We start from the raw sequence: 21,593 nt of genomic DNA, 5'->3' as shown, positions 1-21,593 counted from the left end.
AAGTTAAAGTGCTCAAAAGCATCACGTATAATTTTGTTATGATGCACAACAATACAGTTCCATCTTGTAAATCAATTTAGTACATATAATAGATTTAGATTTTGTTCATAATGATTTTTAGATCACAATGTTGATTTAAATGAGACTTATTATGTTTGGGGGGAAAAAATGAAGAGGTAAATAAGGGGGAAAAAATGTCTGAACATGTACTGTACCATGGTAATATAATGGGTTTCTTACACTTCACTATGGAAAAAAAATCTGACACTTCATTATGAAAAAAACACCTGACATTTCACAAAACTGACACAGCAGATCTTCAGATTACAGGAGGTATTGTTTTGTTTGAGCTTTGAAATCACTACATTCTTACTGAGTAAATAGACTGGATAACCCAGTCATTTCAACATCATCTCTTATGGAACATACCAGTAGCGTAGCCAAAAAAGAGACTCTGGGTGTGCCACATTTATTGTCTAATTAATGTGCACAAAAAATCTGACACGTATTACTAACATTACAGATAGTTACATATTAAAATGACCAAAGATGCAGTTGTACACTGTAAAAAATATTCCGTAAAATTTATGGTAAAAAACAGCAGCTGTGTTTGCCAGAGTTTTACCGTAAAAAATACAATAGCAACATTTCATGTTTGGTGGTTTTCACTTAAATTTACAGGTAAATACCATAATTTCATTAACTGATATAAATGTTAATGTACCAACCTATTGAAGTACTGAAATCTGTTTTGTACCTTTGTAATACATTGATAACCACCAAAAGCAGGTGGTGAAAAGAAAGTCAAATGATGGACCAAAGCTCACCACAAACAGCTCTTAAACATTAACATAAAGAAGGTGCACAGTTTCATTCATACAAACACTAAACACCATCATGGTAACACACATGAAACTGAAATAATGCATAAACATTAATTTAACAACATTAGATGTAACGTAGAACCCTAATGTACAAAACAGCTAAGAAAAAACTAAGAAGAAAGTTAAAATTTAAAATTAAAAAAAAAAAAAAATGTAACACAGGGAATTCTGGAAATGTCAGTTCACGGTAAATTTCACTGTTCACTGTAAATTTTACGGTCTTTTACCATTAACCATTCAACAGGTTTTTACGCTAGCATTTTTACAGTATTTTTACTGTTAAATTCATGGTAATTTTTCTTGCGCGGCGTGAGTCCCTACAATTCCCTCCTCACCGACAATTTTCATGTGTAAATCAAAAAAAAAAAAAAAAAAATAGATACTTGACTTCTCATTTAATTTTCACTTTATTCGCGACACACGCTGCAATTTTTTTCCCCTGCGGAAAGAACTTTTCTGATTTATGTACTCTCACGATAACACCAAAAGGTTGTGCTTTCTGCCGTCTCTGTGAAATGGAGTGCGTCACAGCAACGAACCAGCTATTTGCCTCACAAAGAAATCCACAGAACGCTTAAAATGTAGCCTATATTAACCGAACCATTTTTTTTTTTGAAAAAAAAAAACTTCTAATTACGCGGACGGAATGAAACGGTACCTCACTATTAAATATGTTCATGTGGAGATGGCGAGTGCAGCGTCGGCATTCGGCAGCTTCATCTTTTTAGCCGACACTGACTGAGGAGAAAGCACTAGTTTATTGACAAATAATAAAATGCTTTCTTTTCCCCCAACACATTCATAATCATTACTTTGGCCGGTGAAAGCTTTATTGTTTTTAAAATAAAATGCTGTGACATTTCGAAAAGCGCACCTGCTAATCACGTCACATTATATTGCAGTGCAGGAGTTATGCTTTTGTAATGAGTCAAATGTTTTTGTTTTATTTCATTTTTACGTGTGTGGGTGCTATGGGTGTGCTGAAGCAGCTGCTAGCCCCTCTTTAGCTCCGCCTATGTTTATACGATTATAAAAAAAAAACCTCTGCATCTATTTTTAGGTGTGCCAGCTGCCACATGTCGGTGGCACCAGCACACCCTGGCACACCTGTGGCTACGCCCCTGGAACATATAATTGTAGCACATAAATTTCTGATTAGAAACTCCCACGTTTCAGTCACTGAATTGAAAAATACCTTAATTACTTACAGGATCAAGACAGGATCAATTTTCCCTGCTTATAATTCTACATATGTAATAATCATAATAAAATATTCATAATAATACACTGGCAATGGAAAAGGGTGTTAATAACAACTGTTTATGATGTGCAACAATACCGTTCAGTCTAGTAATTCTAGTAGACCTGCATATCACAACATTTTCATTGCTAAACTCTTACTTAATTTCAGATGTTTTAATCAGTGAGTGTACATGATTAATATCACGTTACGTGTAAGGGAGGCGCGAATGAAGACGAAGGTCAAATATAAAGTCTTTATTACTATCCACAGGGAATTCCAAAACAGGTAGATCCACAACAGGAGGGTAGAAACAGTCACGTACGCATTGACAAAACCGGACGACAAACACTGAACTGAAACCAACTTATAAAGACAGGTGATTACAATGAACTTAACTAAGACACAGGTGATACCAGGTTAAGTAATAAATGACATAACGAGGGCAGGAACAGAAAAAACATATATGGGCACAAGAGGGAAAAACCAATACAAAGTGTTTAGGGGTGTGACAATTAAAGTGAACATGTACAAGTGTACATGATTAGAAAAGAACATGCTGAAAGGTAAATGAAGGACTGTATAGAAAACTCAGTTTGAGTTTTCTATTTGTGTAATTATTCTTATATAAAATAATAATAATTCACAGTGGTCCTCTGCAATGTTTTGTCAGTGGTATTAAAATGGTTTATAGTGAAATAAGGACCAGAGATGAGAAATGAGAACCAGTTAATCAAACACACATTTACATGTGAAGCCTAAACTACCTTTACAAAAAAAAGAAGTTAAAGTGTGCTATTAATGTACTTTTTTTTTAAACTAACAATTTAAAGTATACTTTCAGTTTTAGTACACAACAGAACACTTATGTATACTTAAGTATACCACTAGTACATAAAAATCCTTGAACTTTACATTAGTATACTTAATAAAATGAACTTGAAGGCCCGGTTTCACAGAAAGGGCTATAATTCAAATAAGGACATTCAAGTATTTTTTTTTTAAACATGTTTAGAAAAAAAAAAAGAAAGAAAGAAAGCTTGAGACAAAACAAAGGTACCGATATATTTTAAGATCAGCGCACGTTTCTTTCAGTTGAAACAGCTCATTCATGCATTTTAGTTTAGGACTAGGCTTAAGAAATCGTCTGTGAAACCAGGGGGAATTATGCTTCTTTTTTTGCAAGGGTCATTTTCCTGTTTTTAATCTCACATTAATGAAAACAGGTAAAACGTCTAAACATCTCACAGACGCCACACATTAGCAGGTATTTTTGTTTTATGACTAAGAGTTTTGGAATGACTTTGTCTTTATTTAGTAAGAGAAAAGGAAATAGATTCTTATTCATAATGCTTACAGGGAAACAGAAAAGGTTCATGTGATCTAATCAGTGTTCACAGGTGTTTACATGAAGATAAATTCTATTGCAAACATATTTGCAAAGGAACTCATACGGAACATTGTCCTACAGTCCCCTGTAATGGCAAATAATCTTTTCTAAGAATGCTTTGTAAACTCATATGAATTATGTATATGATCAAAACTGCTCAGCCCCCAGAGACTTCAGTTATTCAAATGTAAGCCTACCCTTACCAAAAAGAAGTATACTTCAAGTTTATTTTATTAAGTATACTTAAGTAAAGTTCAAGTATATTTTTAAGTATACTTTATGTAGTAAGTATACAAATATCAGTATGCTAGTAGTATACTTTTCAGTGTACTACTTTAATACTCCTTGGGACTAAATTGGCCCACTTTCTAGTATATAAAAGTATACTTTTAAGTATACTTTAAGTATAACAGTAGTAAACTTTGAGTACACAACTAGTTTACATCTATGTTTTCAGTTTGTACTGCAAGTATACTAAAAGTGAACCAATAGGTATACTGATAGTTTACTAATTAAATACATTTTAATCCATTCTTAGTACACCTTGAAGTATAGTCTCAGTAAAATACTAGATTAGTAGTTTTATACTGTAAGTATGCTCATAAGCTTTAAGTGAACTTTATATCATACTTTAAGTATACTACTATGTCCCTATTTAGATATTAATTTGAATATATTTTACTATATGAATATCTGAACATACAAAACATTATGAACAGCTTAGTCTAATATATAAACAACATTGTCTTTGTTTGTAAAACATTTTACAAGATTAAGATATCCAGAGAATGGATATAAGTAGTTAAAAGTATCTAGGCCTCAAAACTAGATACACGAACCTCAAGAACGGTGACAATCAGCAAATATTAAAATGACTAGATCTTTACGTCGCAGTACAACAAATAACTAACAATAATAACAAAACAACAACAAAAAAAGTTGAAATGAAGTCAGCAAACAGCAAAACAATAATCCTATAACAGTAACTGGATCATTTATTCAATGCATGCTGGGAACTTACAAAGCCTTAAAATTTCAACAATATGAAATTCTTTGCTCAGACACATGTGTTTGACTGGTTGGGACAACATTTGTGTAATTTTGTTGGTCTGACAAAGGCTTTTAGTTTAAAAAAAATAACATTTTTAGTATTTGAGACAAAATGTTTCGTAAAATGGAAAATATGTATTTGCATTTTTTACAGTGTGGAAGCACCTGTTTTGATTTCTTCTTCACTTGTGTTTTGGAATGTGTAATAGCATCTCTCATGTATAACAATGAAAACACGGATTCTCAGAGCACAAGTATAGCTCAAATACATTTTCTAAGTATAAATCAAGTATACTTAAATGTCATTTTAAGTATATTTCTGAGAAGTACATAAAAAACAGACTGAAAGTATACTTTCCTATTTTTAGTTTAAAAGAAGTATACTAATAGCACACTTGAATAAACTTCTTTTTCATAAGGGTAACTAAAGATCTAAAGTGTTATTTAAAGAGTTTTGTTGGTGTTGTTGTTTAATTTGCAACTATAGCAGTTTAGTAGCATATTAATGTGATAATGTCAATATATTATGTCATATTTTTTTTAGTTGCAGGGATTTTTAACACATCTGTCATGATTATTCAACCCCTATTCAACAAAAAAAAAAAAAAATGTGTTAAAACACAGTTAAGCCTTTGTAAACTAGCTCGAACTGTCACACATACAGTCATGGCCAAAAATATCAGCACCCTTGCAGTTGTGTCAGAAAATGCAACACTTCTCACAAATGCAAATGTTTTGGTATTCATGTGCTTATTGTTTTTGTTTGCACTGCAACAACACAAAAAACAGAGAAAAAAAGTCAAACATGATCAAATTTCACACAGAACCCAAAACTGGACTGGACAAAACTATTGGCATCTTGTCAAAATTGTAAGAAATAATTGCTTTTCAAGCATGTGATGCTCCTGTAATTCGTATTTAGACACACCTGTGGCAAGTAACACTACAATATAGTAATCACACGTGCAACCAGTTAACATGGAGAAAAGTTGACTCAACCTTTGTGTTGTGTGTCACACTGAGCATGGAGGAAAGTAAGAATTGTATAGAGTTGTCTGTGGATTTGAGAGAAAAAAATGTAAAAAAAAACATGGACAATCTCAAGGCTACAAGTCCATCTCCAGAAATATTAATGTTCCTGTGTCCACTGTGTGCAATATCATCAAGAGGTTTACAGCCCATGGCACTGTAGCTAACCTCCCTGGACGTGGTTGGAAGAGCAAAATTAATAAAAAATTACAACAAAGGATGGTGATTGTTTGAATGGTAGATAAAGAACCCTTATTAACTTCCAAACAAATTCAAGCTGATCTGCAGACACAGGGTACAACAGTGTCAGCTCACACTATCTGTCGATTTTGTTCATAATGATATTTAGATCACAATGTTGATTTAAATGAGACTTATTATGTTTGAAAATATGTTTGGGGAAAAAAAATAAAGAGAGGTAAATAAGGCAGAAAAAAATGTCTGAACATGTACTGTACCATGGTAATATAATGGATTTCTTACACTTCACTATGGAAAAAAATCTGTCACTTCATTATGAAAAAAACACCTGACATTTCACAAAACTGACACAGCAGATTTTCAGGTTGCAGGAGGTATTGTCTTGTTTGATGACTAAGAGCTTTGAAATCACTACATTCTTACTGAGGAAATAGATTGGATAACACAGTCATTTCAACACCATCTCTTATGAAACACAATTGTAGCACACAAATTTCTGATTAGAAACTCCCGCACACCTACACCCACATGTTTCAGTCACTGAATTGAAAATTTCCTTAGTTACTTACAGGATCAAGACAGAACTTTCATTTTTCACTACTTATAATTCTACATATGTAATAATCATGTAAGGTCCACGCAACTGGCCCAAGGAAGGTATCCAATGGTGGCCGAAGGTTTTCTTGCGTGTTGGGTCTTTCCAGTGCGCAGTTATTTAATTGAAGTTAAATTCAATCTGACTCCATTTTATCGTTTAATCGGACTCCATTTTATTATGACCTCGAATTTAGGTTGTCATACGAATTGATTGTTTCTCCATTTGTAATTGTTATTATTCTAACATTTGCTTATTCTGTTTAACTCTTTACTTTATATTTACTCTTTCATTAGGAATCTATGTCGCTCAGGGTGCCTCATGTCGGCCGATTTACATGGGCCCCACGATCACAAACCCTCCAGTCTGATCATTAGTCAGAGGTTATGGCCAACTATTTAATAGACCACCTCATGCTTGTCATGTTTTAAATAGTGGTTCTGTTTAGCCCCCTACAGTCACCTATGTAACAACTTAGTTAAAGCTCAAACAAAATCAGAGGTTACGGCTAGCACTCTGAAGTATGCTAACACTTCAATCGTGTTTTATCTAGCCCCCTATAGTTAGTCTAACTATATAACATCTTGAATAAAGCTGAGACTATAACCAGAGGTTATGGCTAGTACTATGAAATATGCCCGAACCATGCTAAACCTCCAATAGTAATTTGTCTAGCCCCCCATAGTTAATGCAACTGCATAACAACTTAACTAAAGTCAAGCAGTTAGTCAGAAATCTAGAATCTCACCTGATGTGCTCCATGCTCCATCTAACCTGAGATCTAGTATGTACTTAACCCTGGACACGTATTTGTGGTAACATACGCCTTCACTTAATCTACTTGAGAAAATCATTTCAGAGTAAGTCAGAATAAAATCAAATGTAACAATTTATTAGAAATCAGGTAAATATGTATTACACCAATTATACAGCCAATTCAAAGATATCAAATCATTACAAAAAATCTCCAAGATGAATCTAGGAGTAAGATGCATACCTGACTTGAGAAAAATACATAGTACGAAGTGTGTCAACACACTTCATACCATGGGCTCATTCTGGCTACAGAAAGCGCCCTGATCTTCTTGCTACACTTCTTTAAGTACTTCAGACCCAGACAGACATCCCCCGAAATGGAGACAGGAACTAACAATTTGAATTTGCATTGATCGAATCCTAGACTTGATCGTTTGCACCTTTTGGGGACAGATGGTAATTTGCATGGAAGACACTGGGAAATAGTACAACCTTAACAGTGAGCAATATATCTCTGAACTCTTAGGATCTGTTTACTTTTAGTTTACTCCTTGTGAGAATGAGACCATTGTACCAGACACACAGTGACAGTTCAAATGATAGCAAACATGACTATAGATATCACTTGTATTCATGTAGAACATTATATTATGCTATTGACCAGTCTAAGTGAGCTGAGTGAGAGGAGATGGGTGAGGGGAAGTGGATGGAAGGAATAGGTGGATAGGGACTTTTCTCACATCTTCTCTCAATGAGATGTGGAAACAAATGTCTATATCTTAATACACTGTGTGTGTATTGTCCGCCTCAGAAGATCAAAGTGTCTGAGGTTCTGTAAACCTTACAATCATAATAAAATATTCATAATAATACATTGGCAATGGAAAAGGGTGTTAATAACAATCGGTTATGATGTGCAACAATACCGTTCAGTCTAGTAATTCTAGTAGACCTGCATATCACAACATTTTCATTGCTAAACTCTCACTCAATTTCAGATTTTTTAATCAGTGAGTGTACATGATTAATATCAAGTTACGTGTGAGGGAGGGGACGAATGAAGACGAAGGTCAAAGATAAAGTCTTATCATCAAGAGGTTTACAGTCCATGGCACTGTAGCCTACCTCCCTGGATGTGGACGGAAGAGCAAAATTAATGAAAAATTACAACGAAGGATGGTGATTGTTCTAATGGTAGATAAAGAACCCTGATTAACTTCCAAACAAATTCAAGCTGATCTGCAGACACAGGGTACAACAGTGTCAGCTCACACTATCCGTCGAAAAGAGACGCTATGGTAGGAGACCACTGCTGACACAAAGGCATAAAAAAGCAAGACTAGAGTTTGCCAAAAACTTATGTGACAAAACCACAATCCTTCTGGCAGAACGTACTGTGGACAGATGAGACAAAAAAGAGCTTTTTGATAAAGATCATCATGGCACTGTTTACAGAAAAAGAAATGAGGCCTTCAAAGAAAAGAACACAGTCTCTATAGTCAAACATGGTGGAGGTTCAAAGATGTTTTGGGCTTGCTTTGCTGCTTCTGGCACTGGATGCCTTGACTGTGTGAACGATATCCTGAAACCTTATGATTACCAAAGAATTTTGGGGCGTGACGTAGTGGCCAATGTCAGAAAGCTGCGTTTCCACCAGAGGTCATGGGTTTTCCAGCAGGACAATGACCCGAAACACTTCAAAAAGCACTCAGAAATGGTTTCAAACAAAGCGCTGGAGAGTTCTGAAATGGCCAGCAATGAGTCCAGATCTGAATCACATAGAACACCTGTGGAGGCATCCTTCAAATCTGAATGACCTGGAGCAGTTTGCAAAAGAAGAGTGGTCCACAATTCCAGTAGAGAGGTGTAAGAAACTCATTCATGATTACAGGAAGTGATTGATTTCAGTTCTTTTTTTCCAAAGGGGGTGCTACCAAATATATTAAGTTAAGGGTGCCAATAATTTTGTCCAGTGCATTTTTGGGTTCTTTTTGTTGTTGTTGTTGTTGTTGTTGTTGTTTTTGTTGTTTTTGTTTGTTTGTGTTGTGTCCAATCCAAACAAAAAAAATAAACGTGATTACCAAAACATTTCCAACTGCAACAATTTTCTGAGAGCAGGGTTGCATTTTCTGACAGAATTGCAAGGGTGCTGATATACATGACTGTACATACATTTAGCCCATCAGTGTGCTGAAGGTGAATGGCAAATATGGGCAAGCCAAAAGAGCTCTCACAAAACTACAGAGAAGAAATTATTTTAGTACAGTAGAAATTCTGAGGCTGCAAAAAGACACTGCAAGTTCCTAGACACCGCTGGCACCCTAATGCATACAGTTAGTTTAAAATGTGGTGAACTAGAAAAGCTTTGAATGTGTTAAAGAAATATATATATATGTATATATATATATATCAAGAAAATGTTTGATCAGAGCAACTGAGAGAAAACGTTCCAAGGACTTGCAGGATGACTTGATGAAAGGAGAAAAAAAACAGTTCAGTGCAGAGTACAAAAAGAGCACTAAACAAGCATTTGAACTGTATTTATACAACTATCATCTGCAGACTTTTAAATTTAGTTTTCTTCTTTTGTTTGTATGTGGTCTGCACATATTGCTGTATATTTACTGTGTGTAGTACACTGCAAATTTTTATTCATTCTTAAATATGTGTCTTTGTGTTTATTTTGTATGATGTTCTTTATGTGTTGTGTGTTATGCATTTATTGTCTTCACTGTCCTTGGTTCCTCAAAAAGCATGAAAGCTCGCTTGGAATATAAGCTCAATAAGCTTTGATTTTCATGACAAAACAAATTTTCATGTCAGCATTTTATTAGAGAGTTATAAAGTACATTTGAAAAACAAAATCTAATGCATAGTTTCTCAGTTCACAATATACAAATACAAGCATACTTTGTAAAGGTAATATTTAAATACATTTTCATTCACTCTGGTTGAATTGATTTCTTAGCGCTTCTTTTCAGTGTATTTACTCTTGATCAACAAAGGCATGATCCACTGAAAGAGTATAAATAGCAATAAATTAATAAAAATGACAGTTTGATATTAGAACACATTTCAACCTTCAAAAGCGTTGGCAAACAACCAATACATTTACACAGCTGTACAGTAACAGGTTTATGTAGCTAAATGTGCACTTCATATGAGCTTCACCAATGCTCACTTTAACTAGTTTTTATGGTGATACTTCTTGCTCAGAATAACTGATAAAGCAGTAAAGTGATATCAAAATCTACTTATACATGTAAAGTTATTTCAAAGCATTCCCTTCATAAACAAACTGAAACATCCTTCAAATTAAACGAAGCAATAAAAGTGCTGTCGAAGCTGATGTTGGTAGTAATCCTACAACATGTTGCTTTTCACTCGTTCAAAAATCTGCCTCACTTTCAATGCAGGCACGCAACCTTCACGAAGAATGCTGATAGTTCCTGAAAACGAACAACATGCATGTTGTTATTATTAATAATGTAATACATATATTATAATAACAAGACATCAGCTCTTTGGCATATCAGCTTACCTTCATCAATTTTGAGGCAGTTCACTACGGTTGATGCCACCACCTCATTAGATTCACCATCACACAGGACTCCATCAATCTTGTGACCAAGGCGGCTGTTTCAGGACGAAAGAAAACAATGCTTCGATTATGCACACTGCCAAAGCCAAGATGTTTTTCCATTGTAGGTTAGTTCTTGTTTTAATATAAAATGTCAAGACGAGCAGAGAGCACATCCTTCCTAATAATAAAGTTGGCTTCAAAAGAGGTGTACTTTAATATAAAAGGTAAACCTTTAATCAGAGAACACTCTGATTAAACACTCCGGTTTTATTAAGTGAATGAAAGCCTAAGAGCAGAGTGTTGTGGTTTGTTCTTGTTTTTTGAAGGTAACATAACAGCCTAGATTATGTAAAATCTCAACCTTTAAAACCCTCAGTAAGTCCCTGTTTAGGCTAATTAATATAATTTCATATATAGTGTATTTGTTTTCCAGAGTTTTTCATCCTCTAGCTTGCTTTTATAAACTTACTTGATGACCATATCGTGGTGGGTACTGTCAGCTTCTCCACTAGGATTGGCTGACGTAATGGCCAATGGGCCGGTGAATTCACACAGGTGAGCAGTAGCAGAGTGGTCAGGTACTCTAATCATAATGCTTTCTCTGGTCCCCACACGGTCATATGCAGGACCCACACCTGCGAACAATATGACCAGAGAAAATGACTTCTCTCAGTTTTCATTTGGCTGCTTGATTGTCCCAAGTTTGATATAAGAATTAGGGTTATGTTAAGTGTCTTTGAAGTAACCTTACCGAGTTTGAGGAGCCAATCGCCCTTCGGGACAATGCAACTGATGCCTCCTGGGTAGACATTTCTCATGAACTCCCATAGCAGAGGACTGAAGGGAGGTTTGGTGGCCACAAGCTGCTCCACATTTGAGATACAGATGCAAATTGGCTTCTCTGCAGGACGGTCCTATTGGAGAGAAAAGATTGTGGGTTGGCAAGATTACAGGAATTTGATAATTTGACAAAGAGCGCTATGTTTCATAGCTTGCTGGCATGTACCTTGATAGAGTAGATCTTCTCAATTGCACTTGGGTTCTTGCATGAAGCAGCCAAAGCATAGACAGTATCTGTAGGGATGCCACACACGCCATTGTTTTCTAACAACTTGGCAATCTTGAGGAGCCCGCTGGTTTCCCGAGAGTTAGTGACGAAACATGGATATGTGGTCTCAGATTCCTTCTTTTTCTTGTCCTTGGATAAAGATCAATTAGTCAGTAGGAAGTTCTTGTGTAACCATGAACATATAACTAATTATTTTGTCATCATTGATAAAACTAATACCTTGATGAGGGATGGTCCAACTGGTATCAATGTCTTTGAGAAGATACCGTTCACAAGGGAGGCTAGCATGCCATACAAACATATGATGGCGAAAATTGCTAGCATGGCAACTAAAGAAAGAGTTTCCAGAACAAGGTAACTAACACATTATTTCATGTAGTTTCATCTTTATTTTAAAACAAAATCTACTTCTGTACAGTACCTTCTAGCTGATAGGGCAGTCTTCCAAGAGTAGAGAGGAGAAAACAAACTATGATGACCTCCATGATAGTGGTCAATGCCAAGAGAACAAGATTGCTGTAGGCGGCTGTGAAGAAAGAAAGAAAGAATGAAAAAAGGGTCCAATATGCAATTCTTTGAAATGCAGGAGTCATTTGTGAGAGTCTATGTGTAAGGCATTCATAAACAAACCCACCAACTAGAATCAAGAAAGCGTTAATGACCAGGAATGCTATTGCCCCAGCTGCAAATCCATTAGCTGATTCTGTGGATGTTTGCAAACGATGTCCTGCAGGAAAAAAATACATCTTAGACTTCTACCCAAAATTCAAAATTTTTAAAAAAAATATCAATGTCAGGGTTTCATACCTGCAAACCTAAACCAGGTCCAAGTAGCCCATATAGCCACGTAAAAGGATGGTACAACAGAGCCAAATCTCTTGCCACCTTGTACTTGTAGTCGACTGACATAGGCCTGGATGATGGCTCCTGGGATGAGCACCCAGGGAACAGTTAGGTCGAAAAACACCAGGCCGGGCTGACTGTTGTGAATGGCTGAGAGTGCAGCTACTCCATTAGAAAGATAGAATAAAGCTTCGGGGAGCTGTGCACCTTTATCCTCAGGCTCATCCATTTTGGATCTCTTGAGGTAACTGAGATATTTCTGCATGGATTCGGTGGAGACAGGCTGGGGTCCAACTGGGATCAAGGACTTCTCGGCAATGGTGTTGATGAGGCGTGCAAAGGTGCCATAGTAGGACAGGAGAGTAAAAAGGGAGCAGGTCACTCCAAAAAAGATGTAGTACCTATCAATGGGAATCTGGGAGATGGTCGATATGGTCACCAGGACAAAAAATGAGTTGTGAATTAGTTCAAGAGTGTCTTTGTTTAGACTTGCGATGCAGAACACCAAGGCAGCGGACACGAAGAACCAGTTGCCAACCATGGCGTGCCTTACTTCACCGGCTTCATCCCGGCTGAAATTTACAGACAACACATGCTCTTCCCAGGTCTTCACCAACCAAAACACGCAGTGCAGGCCAAACTTGGTTGCATGGTAGCAGTCTTGACGCATGTACGCGTAATAACTTGACAGAAGCTGAGCGGCAGAATTTATGGTTATCCAGATGGCAGCTACCGACACCGACGGGAAGTAGTTGAAGGCATAGAAGGCGAAGATAAATGGTGAGACTGTGTCGCAGAAGAACCCCAAGGCCATAGGTTCAGCATATTTTGTGTTCTTCTTCTTCTCCTGGCCCAAGCTTTGGGAGCTACTGGCATTGGTGGTTCCTAGGAGCAGCACGTTGAAGAGAGGGTTTCCAAAACCCTTTAGCACATAGCGTTGGGCAAGTCCCTTGATTAGCAATGCCGACGAGCCGTATATAGCAAAGAGCAGGATTAGGAGCTCTAGAACCCCAGAGACCACCAAACCCCACGCTGCTACCAGACCCACAGCCTCAAATATCAGTGTGAGGGTGATGGCCCCAAACACAAAGGGCATGATGTAGTTTACGGTTGCTGAACAGAAGGCCAGTAGAAAGGAAAGCAGGATGTAAGGCACCAGCCCAGCTATGGCAGACTCTTTGATGAATATGTCAGTTTTATTGATGCTCGTGTCTGTTAACAGATCTTGCAAAGTGCTATTTATCGTTGTGGATTCGTTGACTAGGTTTGGACTTGGTTGGTTGGCACCTAGAAAAATTCTCGTGGCCCCATAGCTCGCCCACAGTGCTGCATATCCTACAAATGACGTCCCACTCAGATGGTCATATTTTCGGAAAGACAGCAAGCCTGCTACAAGCTGACACACTCCACCAATGAGAATGAGGTGAACGCCTGTATAAATTAATGCAAGATGCAAAGAAAGGATGCATGATGTAGGTGTTCTGCACTAAATGCATAATGCAAATAGGTTCTTATTATTTTCTGATATCAGTATGTAAATATATGATTCATGCAAGTTTGTTTGTTCAGTTAAAATGACAAAAACAATGCACACTGAGACCTGCTAATATGTTTTCCACTCCCTCTGCAGGAATGCCAGTCCTGGCACCATGGAAGTTCTGCAGCAGAACAAGGAAAGCACTGATGCCGTTGGCCAGGAGCCCAAGCACACCCGGCTCTCCATAAAAACTTGCCGGAAAGCCACCCGCTGATGCCATGAATATAACTCTGCTTTCTGCTGATAAGATTAACCTGGGTAGACAGGAAGTGAAGATGCAAAAGACTCAAACATTTGTGGCTATACAATACTTTAATCATATATGTTTGAATATGTTTATCTGGTTTAATCAGGCCAAATTAGTTAATCTAAAAGTAACTTATAACTGATGGTTGTCAGGGTAACACTTTAGTTTAGGGTCCAATTCTCACTATTAACTAGCTGCTTATTGGCTTGCATATTACTAGCACATAAGGTATTTGCAAGCAGATATTAATGTCTTATTCTGCATGACCATATTCTAGAAAATTATGCAGAAAGTCAGAAGTGTACTGAGGTCAATTTTGTTTTATAAAGGACCATTAAACACCTTACTAAAAATGAAACTAGTTTTGTCAAAGGCGCTTGCCAAAATACTTTTCATATCGTGAGTGTGAACGGCCTTTTCATGGGTGTGTTTAGTTTCATATTCCCCTCCCCTCCATAGGAGACAGGTGTCTGGTTCAGCAAACAGCTGAGCATGAGTCAAACGCTTTTCACAGAGTGGATGTTTTAGCCTTTAGGCACTAAAATTCATTCTGCCTTTCTAACACCGATGTCTAAGAACATTTAGCTGAAAAATGATACTATTACAGTCTAAGTGGCAGCACAATGACAACTATGGAGATTAAAATCTGTTTTATCTCAAACAACTGGCAGACAGGAGTCAACAGAGACAGGCTTGAGGATAAACTTACAGTAAGTTTGAGCAGACTTTTATGTCAGCTTGCCAACATTTTTTAACATATGATAAATTATGTTCACCCACTGAACATAATCAAAACTTAATGGGCAGTAACATTTTAATGTTGTATAGTGTTGTATATTTATGTTTCTTAAATGTGTTGTGTGTATTTATAATATACATATATAGAGAATTTTATATAGATATAACATATATAAAGATTAAACTCAAACTCACAGTTGTTTTTATTAGTTGTTTTATTGTCATTAGTGTTGTTTTGTATATTTATGTTGCTTAAATTTCTTGTATATATTTAGAAAATGAGAAAAAGATTACAGAAATAAGAAACTTACCTAGTGAAGATCCTTGTTCTGTAATGAAGTATTGAGATGCTTGTGAAGAATGCTTTAAGTTTATAGAAACGTGCTGAATGGAGCTGGGAGGAGTTACAGTGATGTCAACCAACCCATGTCTTCATCAATGATGACATCACTGACCCTTCCAATAAGACCTTTTGTTTCCTGCTGAAAAATCCCACCTATTAATCTAAAAATAACAATATTTGGGAAATCCAGCCCCGGTTCTTCTGTGGGTTCCGTGGGTGTATCTTTGTCTTTTGTGGTCCAGCACTATATAAATGTGGACACACCTGACTGTAGCACATCAGCATCCCCTACCTACAATCATTTCATCTCTACACTGAGATAGGGAGAAGACAACAACATTTCAACTTCACATCAACGACGAAAGATATCTTCATATCCAGATTCTGACCAAAAATAGGCAACATGCTTTCAACTTTACAGGTAAATTGCTATTATGTTTTAACATAGTTAAACAATTTTTAGGTTTCTGTATGTTTGCCTGATGTTTATATATATATATATAAATACATTTTGATCCACTTCAAATGTTGACTACTATATATATATATATATATATATATATGACTATATATAGTAGAAGGAAGAACTAGAATTGGATGATTTTTAACTGTGCTTTTAGGGTTTTTAAACTGGTATGCACAAAAGAGACAAAAGAGAACAAAACATATACTCTGTAATAACTTTATATACTGTATGTCCAACTGAGTCTCTCAAACGTAAATGTTTGTACACAGAGATCCACCAGATACCTGTCTGCTGTTTCTGCTGCTCGAGGACTCCATAAGTCTGCACTAGATGGTGAGCAAGCTCTACTGTCACGGCACACAGCCTTATTGTCAATAAACTGCTGTTTTGTTAACTTGTGATGGAAAAGAAGTGAAACTCTAAGCTTTTGTTAGAGCCTGGAGTTTAGTTAAACATTTATACAGAACGTCTAACTGACTAATCTAGAATAGTCACTGGCACTGGGTGCTATCCAGTAATGTCAAGTGTTTCAGTGTTCATGTGCACTGTCTCTTGTCTGTTTTTAGTGGTGGAACGTCCTGCCCCTGAGGAAACAGTGACCAGCAGTTTTGGCAGGTTCATTCAGAGTGTCCAGCCAAGGCATCTGTCACCGACCGTGCTGCAGCGCAGCAAACGCATGGTTTTGGACAGCATCGGCGTTGGGCTTTTGGGAAGCACCACCGATGTGTTTGAACTTGCCCTTCAGCACTGCCAGGTAGGGCAGGATGCCTATTAGTAAACAGTAAACCGTAGAAAAAACAACCTGTGTTTTTCCATTATTAACAGACAACATTTTTTAGTAGAAATGAGTGAAGTCATGATTTTACAGAGTGCAATTCTTCCCTGGACATAGTTCAGCATGTCTGTGTAAACAGTAGCAATGGTGTGCAAAAAGGTTCATTTTTAAGCAGTAATGTATGCTGGTATGCTGACATGTGGATGATTCATGTATCCTCTTCCCCAAGCACATGTATGCTCCTGATGACGTCAGCTTTGTCTACGGGCGCCAAGGCGTGAAGCTGTCTCCAACCCTCGCTGCTTTTGTCAATGGAGTAGCAGTACGTATTATGACATGCATTGAGTTGTAAATGATAAATATTTCCTTGTTCAGCTTACGCTAAATGTGTGATTTAGCATCTTGGTCACATACTTCCTCCACAACAAAGTGAAATTAGCATCCAGCCAAGACGGTCAATGAAGCAATAAATTATGAACCTGTTTTGTAACATTCAGCACCATTTTTGGCAGCCAAATGTGACAAACAACTCAAGCCATGAAATCTCAGCACTGTGGAACTTTCACTGAGTATGACACATCCATGGTGTCATAGGACAATTTGGTGCAATCCCTCTAAATTGAGCGTGTTTAACCAATTACACTTTAGGAAGTGTTTCAAATAGAAACTAGACAGACTGTGTTATTTGGTCTTGCTCATACTACCGGCACCCATGCACAGGATTTTCCTATTCCCCTCTAGTGTTTATGCAGTGACATGGCAACAAGACATGAATGCCAATATTTAGAAACACAAACCATCATTCCAGAACTGTCTCAATGGAAAGACACTCCAGACCTTGATTTACATGTTGGTTTTCCACAGGCTCATTCTATGGACTTCGACGACACTTGGCATCCCGCGACCCACCCTTCTGGAGCAGTACTGCCTGCCCTCCTGGCTATAAGCGACATGTTGCACAACAACAGCAAACCGAGTGGGCTCGACTTACTAACCGCCTTCAGTGTGGGCATCGAAATCCAAGGCCGACTGATGAGATTCTCCAATGAGGCTCACAATATCCCTAAGAGGTTAGAGCCCATTTCTTTGTCTCAACTAAAGCGAGCGAGAGCAATATTTGCACATCTAAGTACGGCACAGCCTGTATAACAGCTTTAGTATTCTATGACACACACACAGCTGGGTGGGTCGGAACATCGCAGATTCCATATGAACGTTGTCAAAGCTCCTTCAGACAGCTGTTTATGCAAAGCAGTTCTGTTTGTGGTCCAGGAATATAGTTAAACACTTATAATTTGTTATTTCCTGAGTGCTGTGAAAACAAAATCCACCTGGGTTCTGGAATAATGTCAGAAGCTGGTTGAATTTAATTGGGTTTGCTATTACTATTCCAGACTTTTACGGGCTTTTCACACTGCAAACAATAAAAAAAAGAGTGTAAATATTAGAAACACTCATTTTGAAGGAGCAACAGAGCCATATTTAGAGACCTGGGCTTCATTTATAAAATGTTTACGCTCCTGATCTGTGCATACACTAAAATCTGCACCAATATTCATATGTATAATAACAACAGAAATCCATATTGACCAGCACTTGGTGTCAGGATTAAGAGTAGCTCACAATTTACACATTTTTTGGGCACTGGACATATTTGAAACTTCTAATGTCAAATGGAGTATGCTTTGTTTTCGGCTGTCCCCAAAACTGAAGAACAATTAAGGCTTTAGGAAAGACCACCCTAGCGCAGCTGTGGAAAGCTGATTTCTTCCAAGCTGGTGAAATAATTGCTCTTTCTCTGTTTTCCCCATCAGGTTTCATCCTCCCAGCGTGGTGGGCACTCTGGGCAGCGCAGCGGCCTGCGCTCGCCTCCTCTCTCTGGATCGCAATCAGTGCAGTAATGCCTTGGCCATCGCTGCATCTTTGGCAGGTGCACCAATGGCTAATGCAGCAACCCAATCCAAACCTCTTCACATCGGTAACGCCTCCCGCCTCGGTCTCGAAGCGGCCCTGCTGGCATCACGTGGGTTGGAAGCGAGTCCTCTAGTCCTGGATGCAGTACCCGGTGTAGCCGGCTTCAGTGCATTCTACGAAGACTACGCCCCACACCCCATCGCTTCCCTAGAGGAGGATGAGCACAGCTTCCTCATAGAAACGCAAGACATCGCTTTCAAGCGTTTTCCCGCACACCTCGGAATGCACTGGATCGCTGACGCTGCCGCCGTCGTTCACAAGTCCTTGGTTGGCCTGAAAGGAGGCAGCGTTTCTCCAAACCTGGTGCAGGATATCCTGCTTCGAGTGCCGCTTTCCAAGTACATCAACCGTCCGTTCCCAGAGACGGAGCACCAGGCGCGCCACTCCTTCCAGTTCAACGCCTGCACCGCCTTGCTGGACGGAGAAGTCACGGTGCAGTCCTTCCACCCAGAGGCCCTGCAGCGGCCCGAGCTCCACGCGCTCCTCTCCCGAGTCCGTGTGGAGCACCCCCACGACAACCCGGCCAATTTCAACATCATGTACGGTGAGGTGGAGGTCACCTTGGTGAGTGGAGACGTCCTCCGAGGGCGCTGTGACACCTTCTACGGTCACTGGAGGAACCCGCTTAGCCAAGAAAGCCTTCAGAAGAAGTTCCGTAGCAATGCAGGTGCAGTCCTGTCAGATGAGAGGGTGGAGAGGCTGATTGAAGCTGTTGAAGACCTGGACCGTTTAGATGACTGTAAACCACTGCTGGCTCAACTGCAGTAAACTGCATGGTTCCTTTTTATGACATGACAACTATAATGTAAAATGAAGCTTGATTTTTTTGTAGGGTTTATTTAATTAGAAGCACTACTTAGATGTGTTACACCCTCTTTCTCTCAATGTATATACTGTAGAGTGACAGTACTGAACTGTCTCATTTCCTGCTGTGTATGTTTTCAAATGAGATTTTACAATATTTATTTACAATATTTCTCAAAATGCCTAAAAGTATATTTGTAAATATAAATGTTTTTCTCTAGCAAGCTCTTTTTAAATATTGTTTAATGGAATCTTTGTGATGACTTCTGTTCTGCTTAAATTATGTAATATCTTGTTCAACTGAAAATTAATAAATTTTTAATTTTAATAAAAATGTTGCTGTCTTATTCATTTTTATTTCACTGAGAATATATAGAATGGAAAAGTAACTTTAGGCCATTTTCATCTTCTTAAAAGTAGTTATATATAGTTATATTAGTTAAATAGAATTATGTAACATCTTGTTATATTTAAACTCAATGCATTTAAATTTTAATTTCAATTACAGTCAAACCAAAAATTATTCAGACACCAGATATTATAGACACTATAGTTCATTTATGCAAGTGAGAATAGCGAAATAAAGTAAACTGTGACACATTATACCCTAAAATTTGTCATACAGTTGACTACCAGTAAAAATCTGGGACCAAAAATTATTCAGACACTATGACCTGACCATGTTTTGCTTAAGTTTTTTTTTTTTCTTTAATTGCTAATGCAACCTTTTTTACACAACAGACTGAACAAAATTAAGCATTGATTGGTAACTGATCAACAAAATATTGATAATTGTGTTAATATTGTCATACTAAGAGTTCTCTGAATCATTTTTGGTTGATTGTAATTCACTACATATCGTTCTATCAAAGCTATCTGGCATTATCAAGATGAATTTGTTCTGAAACATTTTTATTTTTTTATTTCATTTTTATATCACTGAGAATATATAGAAAGCACAAGTATAACAGTTACGCCATTTTCATCATTGTCCATAGCAGGAGTTATATTAGTTAACTAGTCTGGGATCCTGTATTACTGTACGTTAACATTATATGCAACATAGTGGAACATTTTAACTGCAAAGATTAAACTTTAATGGGGTGAATCAAACAGCAATCAAACATGTATTGCTACAAACTAAAAGTAGGCGTTAACACAACTTCAGGTGTTTGTTATTTTTGGCAAGTCCAAATCAGGTTTGACTGCTACTTGGAGAGTGCATCCTGTGTGCCTGCTCAGCAGGTTAAACCATTGCTAGATTTACACCGCTTGCTTCTTCATTAAGAAATTATTTAGGGCTGAATGGTACAGGGTTTAAGGTCAAAAAGACATTGACGATGGCAAATATGGTGTCTGGATGCTTCAGCATAATAGGACTGAATAGAAAGCGTGGGGCAATTTTTTTTTTTTTTTTTTTCACCAGAAGATTTGAGAGATGAGATTTTAATCTCAATAAAAGTACAAATTTAGGTTTATGAAGCCCATCAAGATGTAATGATGCTGAAAGGGGACTTGGCATGAGCTTGTATACCAATGAAACACTAACATTTAAAAATAAAATGAACCTACATCACACATTTAGTAGAGTTAAATGTACTTAAATATCAGACTAAGTAACAGGATTTATCTTGTTTAGTCATGGGGACTAAAAGTGTGCCTTTTTTATTGAACCATAGATCCATAATAAGCATCTCCAAATGATGGTATTAGATATATTGGTACTTTAATTTGGAAAATAAAGTGTTGACATTCTGATCACTCTAGCTGCCATATTTTCAGGAACTCAGTGGAATATTATTAATATATTTTAAAATTAAACATCTGCGCAATGGTTAATACATAAAATTGTACTACAAAGACAATTTGGGAGACAGTCTATTGTGTAAGTTCAAGACCATGAAAAACAGTGTTGGCGAAAGCATTTCCTATTACCCTCAGAAAGTATTTGAAATATAATATGTGGGTAAAACAAGTCCATCTCAGTGTGGAAGACATAAAGACCAGCAAAGGTGAAGTATTTGGACATGTTTTCCCATATACAGTCATGTGAAAAAGTTAGGACACCC

The 21,593-nt window shown here is 37.4% G+C and overlaps 2 protein-coding genes across 2 annotated transcripts; one reads left to right on the top strand and one right to left on the bottom strand.

The window, feature by feature from the left end:
- Positions 1 to 9,970: 9,970 nt before the first annotated feature.
- Positions 9,971 to 15,483, bottom strand: si:ch211-153b23.3 (uncharacterized). The gene is made up of 11 exons (XM_051128160.1): positions 15,474 to 15,483; positions 14,241 to 14,431; positions 12,605 to 14,071; positions 12,432 to 12,524; positions 12,219 to 12,323; positions 12,017 to 12,126; positions 11,735 to 11,926; positions 11,480 to 11,642; positions 11,198 to 11,363; positions 10,687 to 10,781; positions 9,971 to 10,594 (listed from the first exon to the last, which is right to left on the bottom strand). Exons 2-11 carry the CDS (start codon positions 14,395 to 14,397, stop codon positions 10,509 to 10,511), a joined length of 2,634 nt encoding a protein of 877 aa, XP_050984117.1. The 5' UTR covers positions 14,398 to 14,431; positions 15,474 to 15,483; the 3' UTR covers positions 9,971 to 10,508.
- Positions 14,952 to 19,813, top strand: irg1l (immunoresponsive gene 1, like). The gene is made up of 7 exons (XM_051128171.1): positions 14,952 to 15,134; positions 15,696 to 15,926; positions 16,241 to 16,304; positions 16,538 to 16,725; positions 16,976 to 17,068; positions 17,611 to 17,816; positions 18,561 to 19,813. Exons 2-7 carry the CDS (start codon positions 15,909 to 15,911, stop codon positions 19,486 to 19,488), a joined length of 1,497 nt encoding a protein of 498 aa, XP_050984128.1. The 5' UTR covers positions 14,952 to 15,134; positions 15,696 to 15,908; the 3' UTR covers positions 19,489 to 19,813.
- Positions 19,814 to 21,593: the final 1,780 nt, after the last annotated feature.

This window comes from Labeo rohita, chromosome 14 (assembly GCF_022985175.1).
Source record: "Labeo rohita strain BAU-BD-2019 chromosome 14, IGBB_LRoh.1.0, whole genome shotgun sequence".
Lineage (NCBI taxonomy): Eukaryota > Metazoa > Chordata > Actinopteri > Cypriniformes > Cyprinidae > Labeo > Labeo rohita.
Note: the sequence above shows the minus strand (reverse complement) of the source record. Positions and strands in the feature narration are given on the sequence as shown.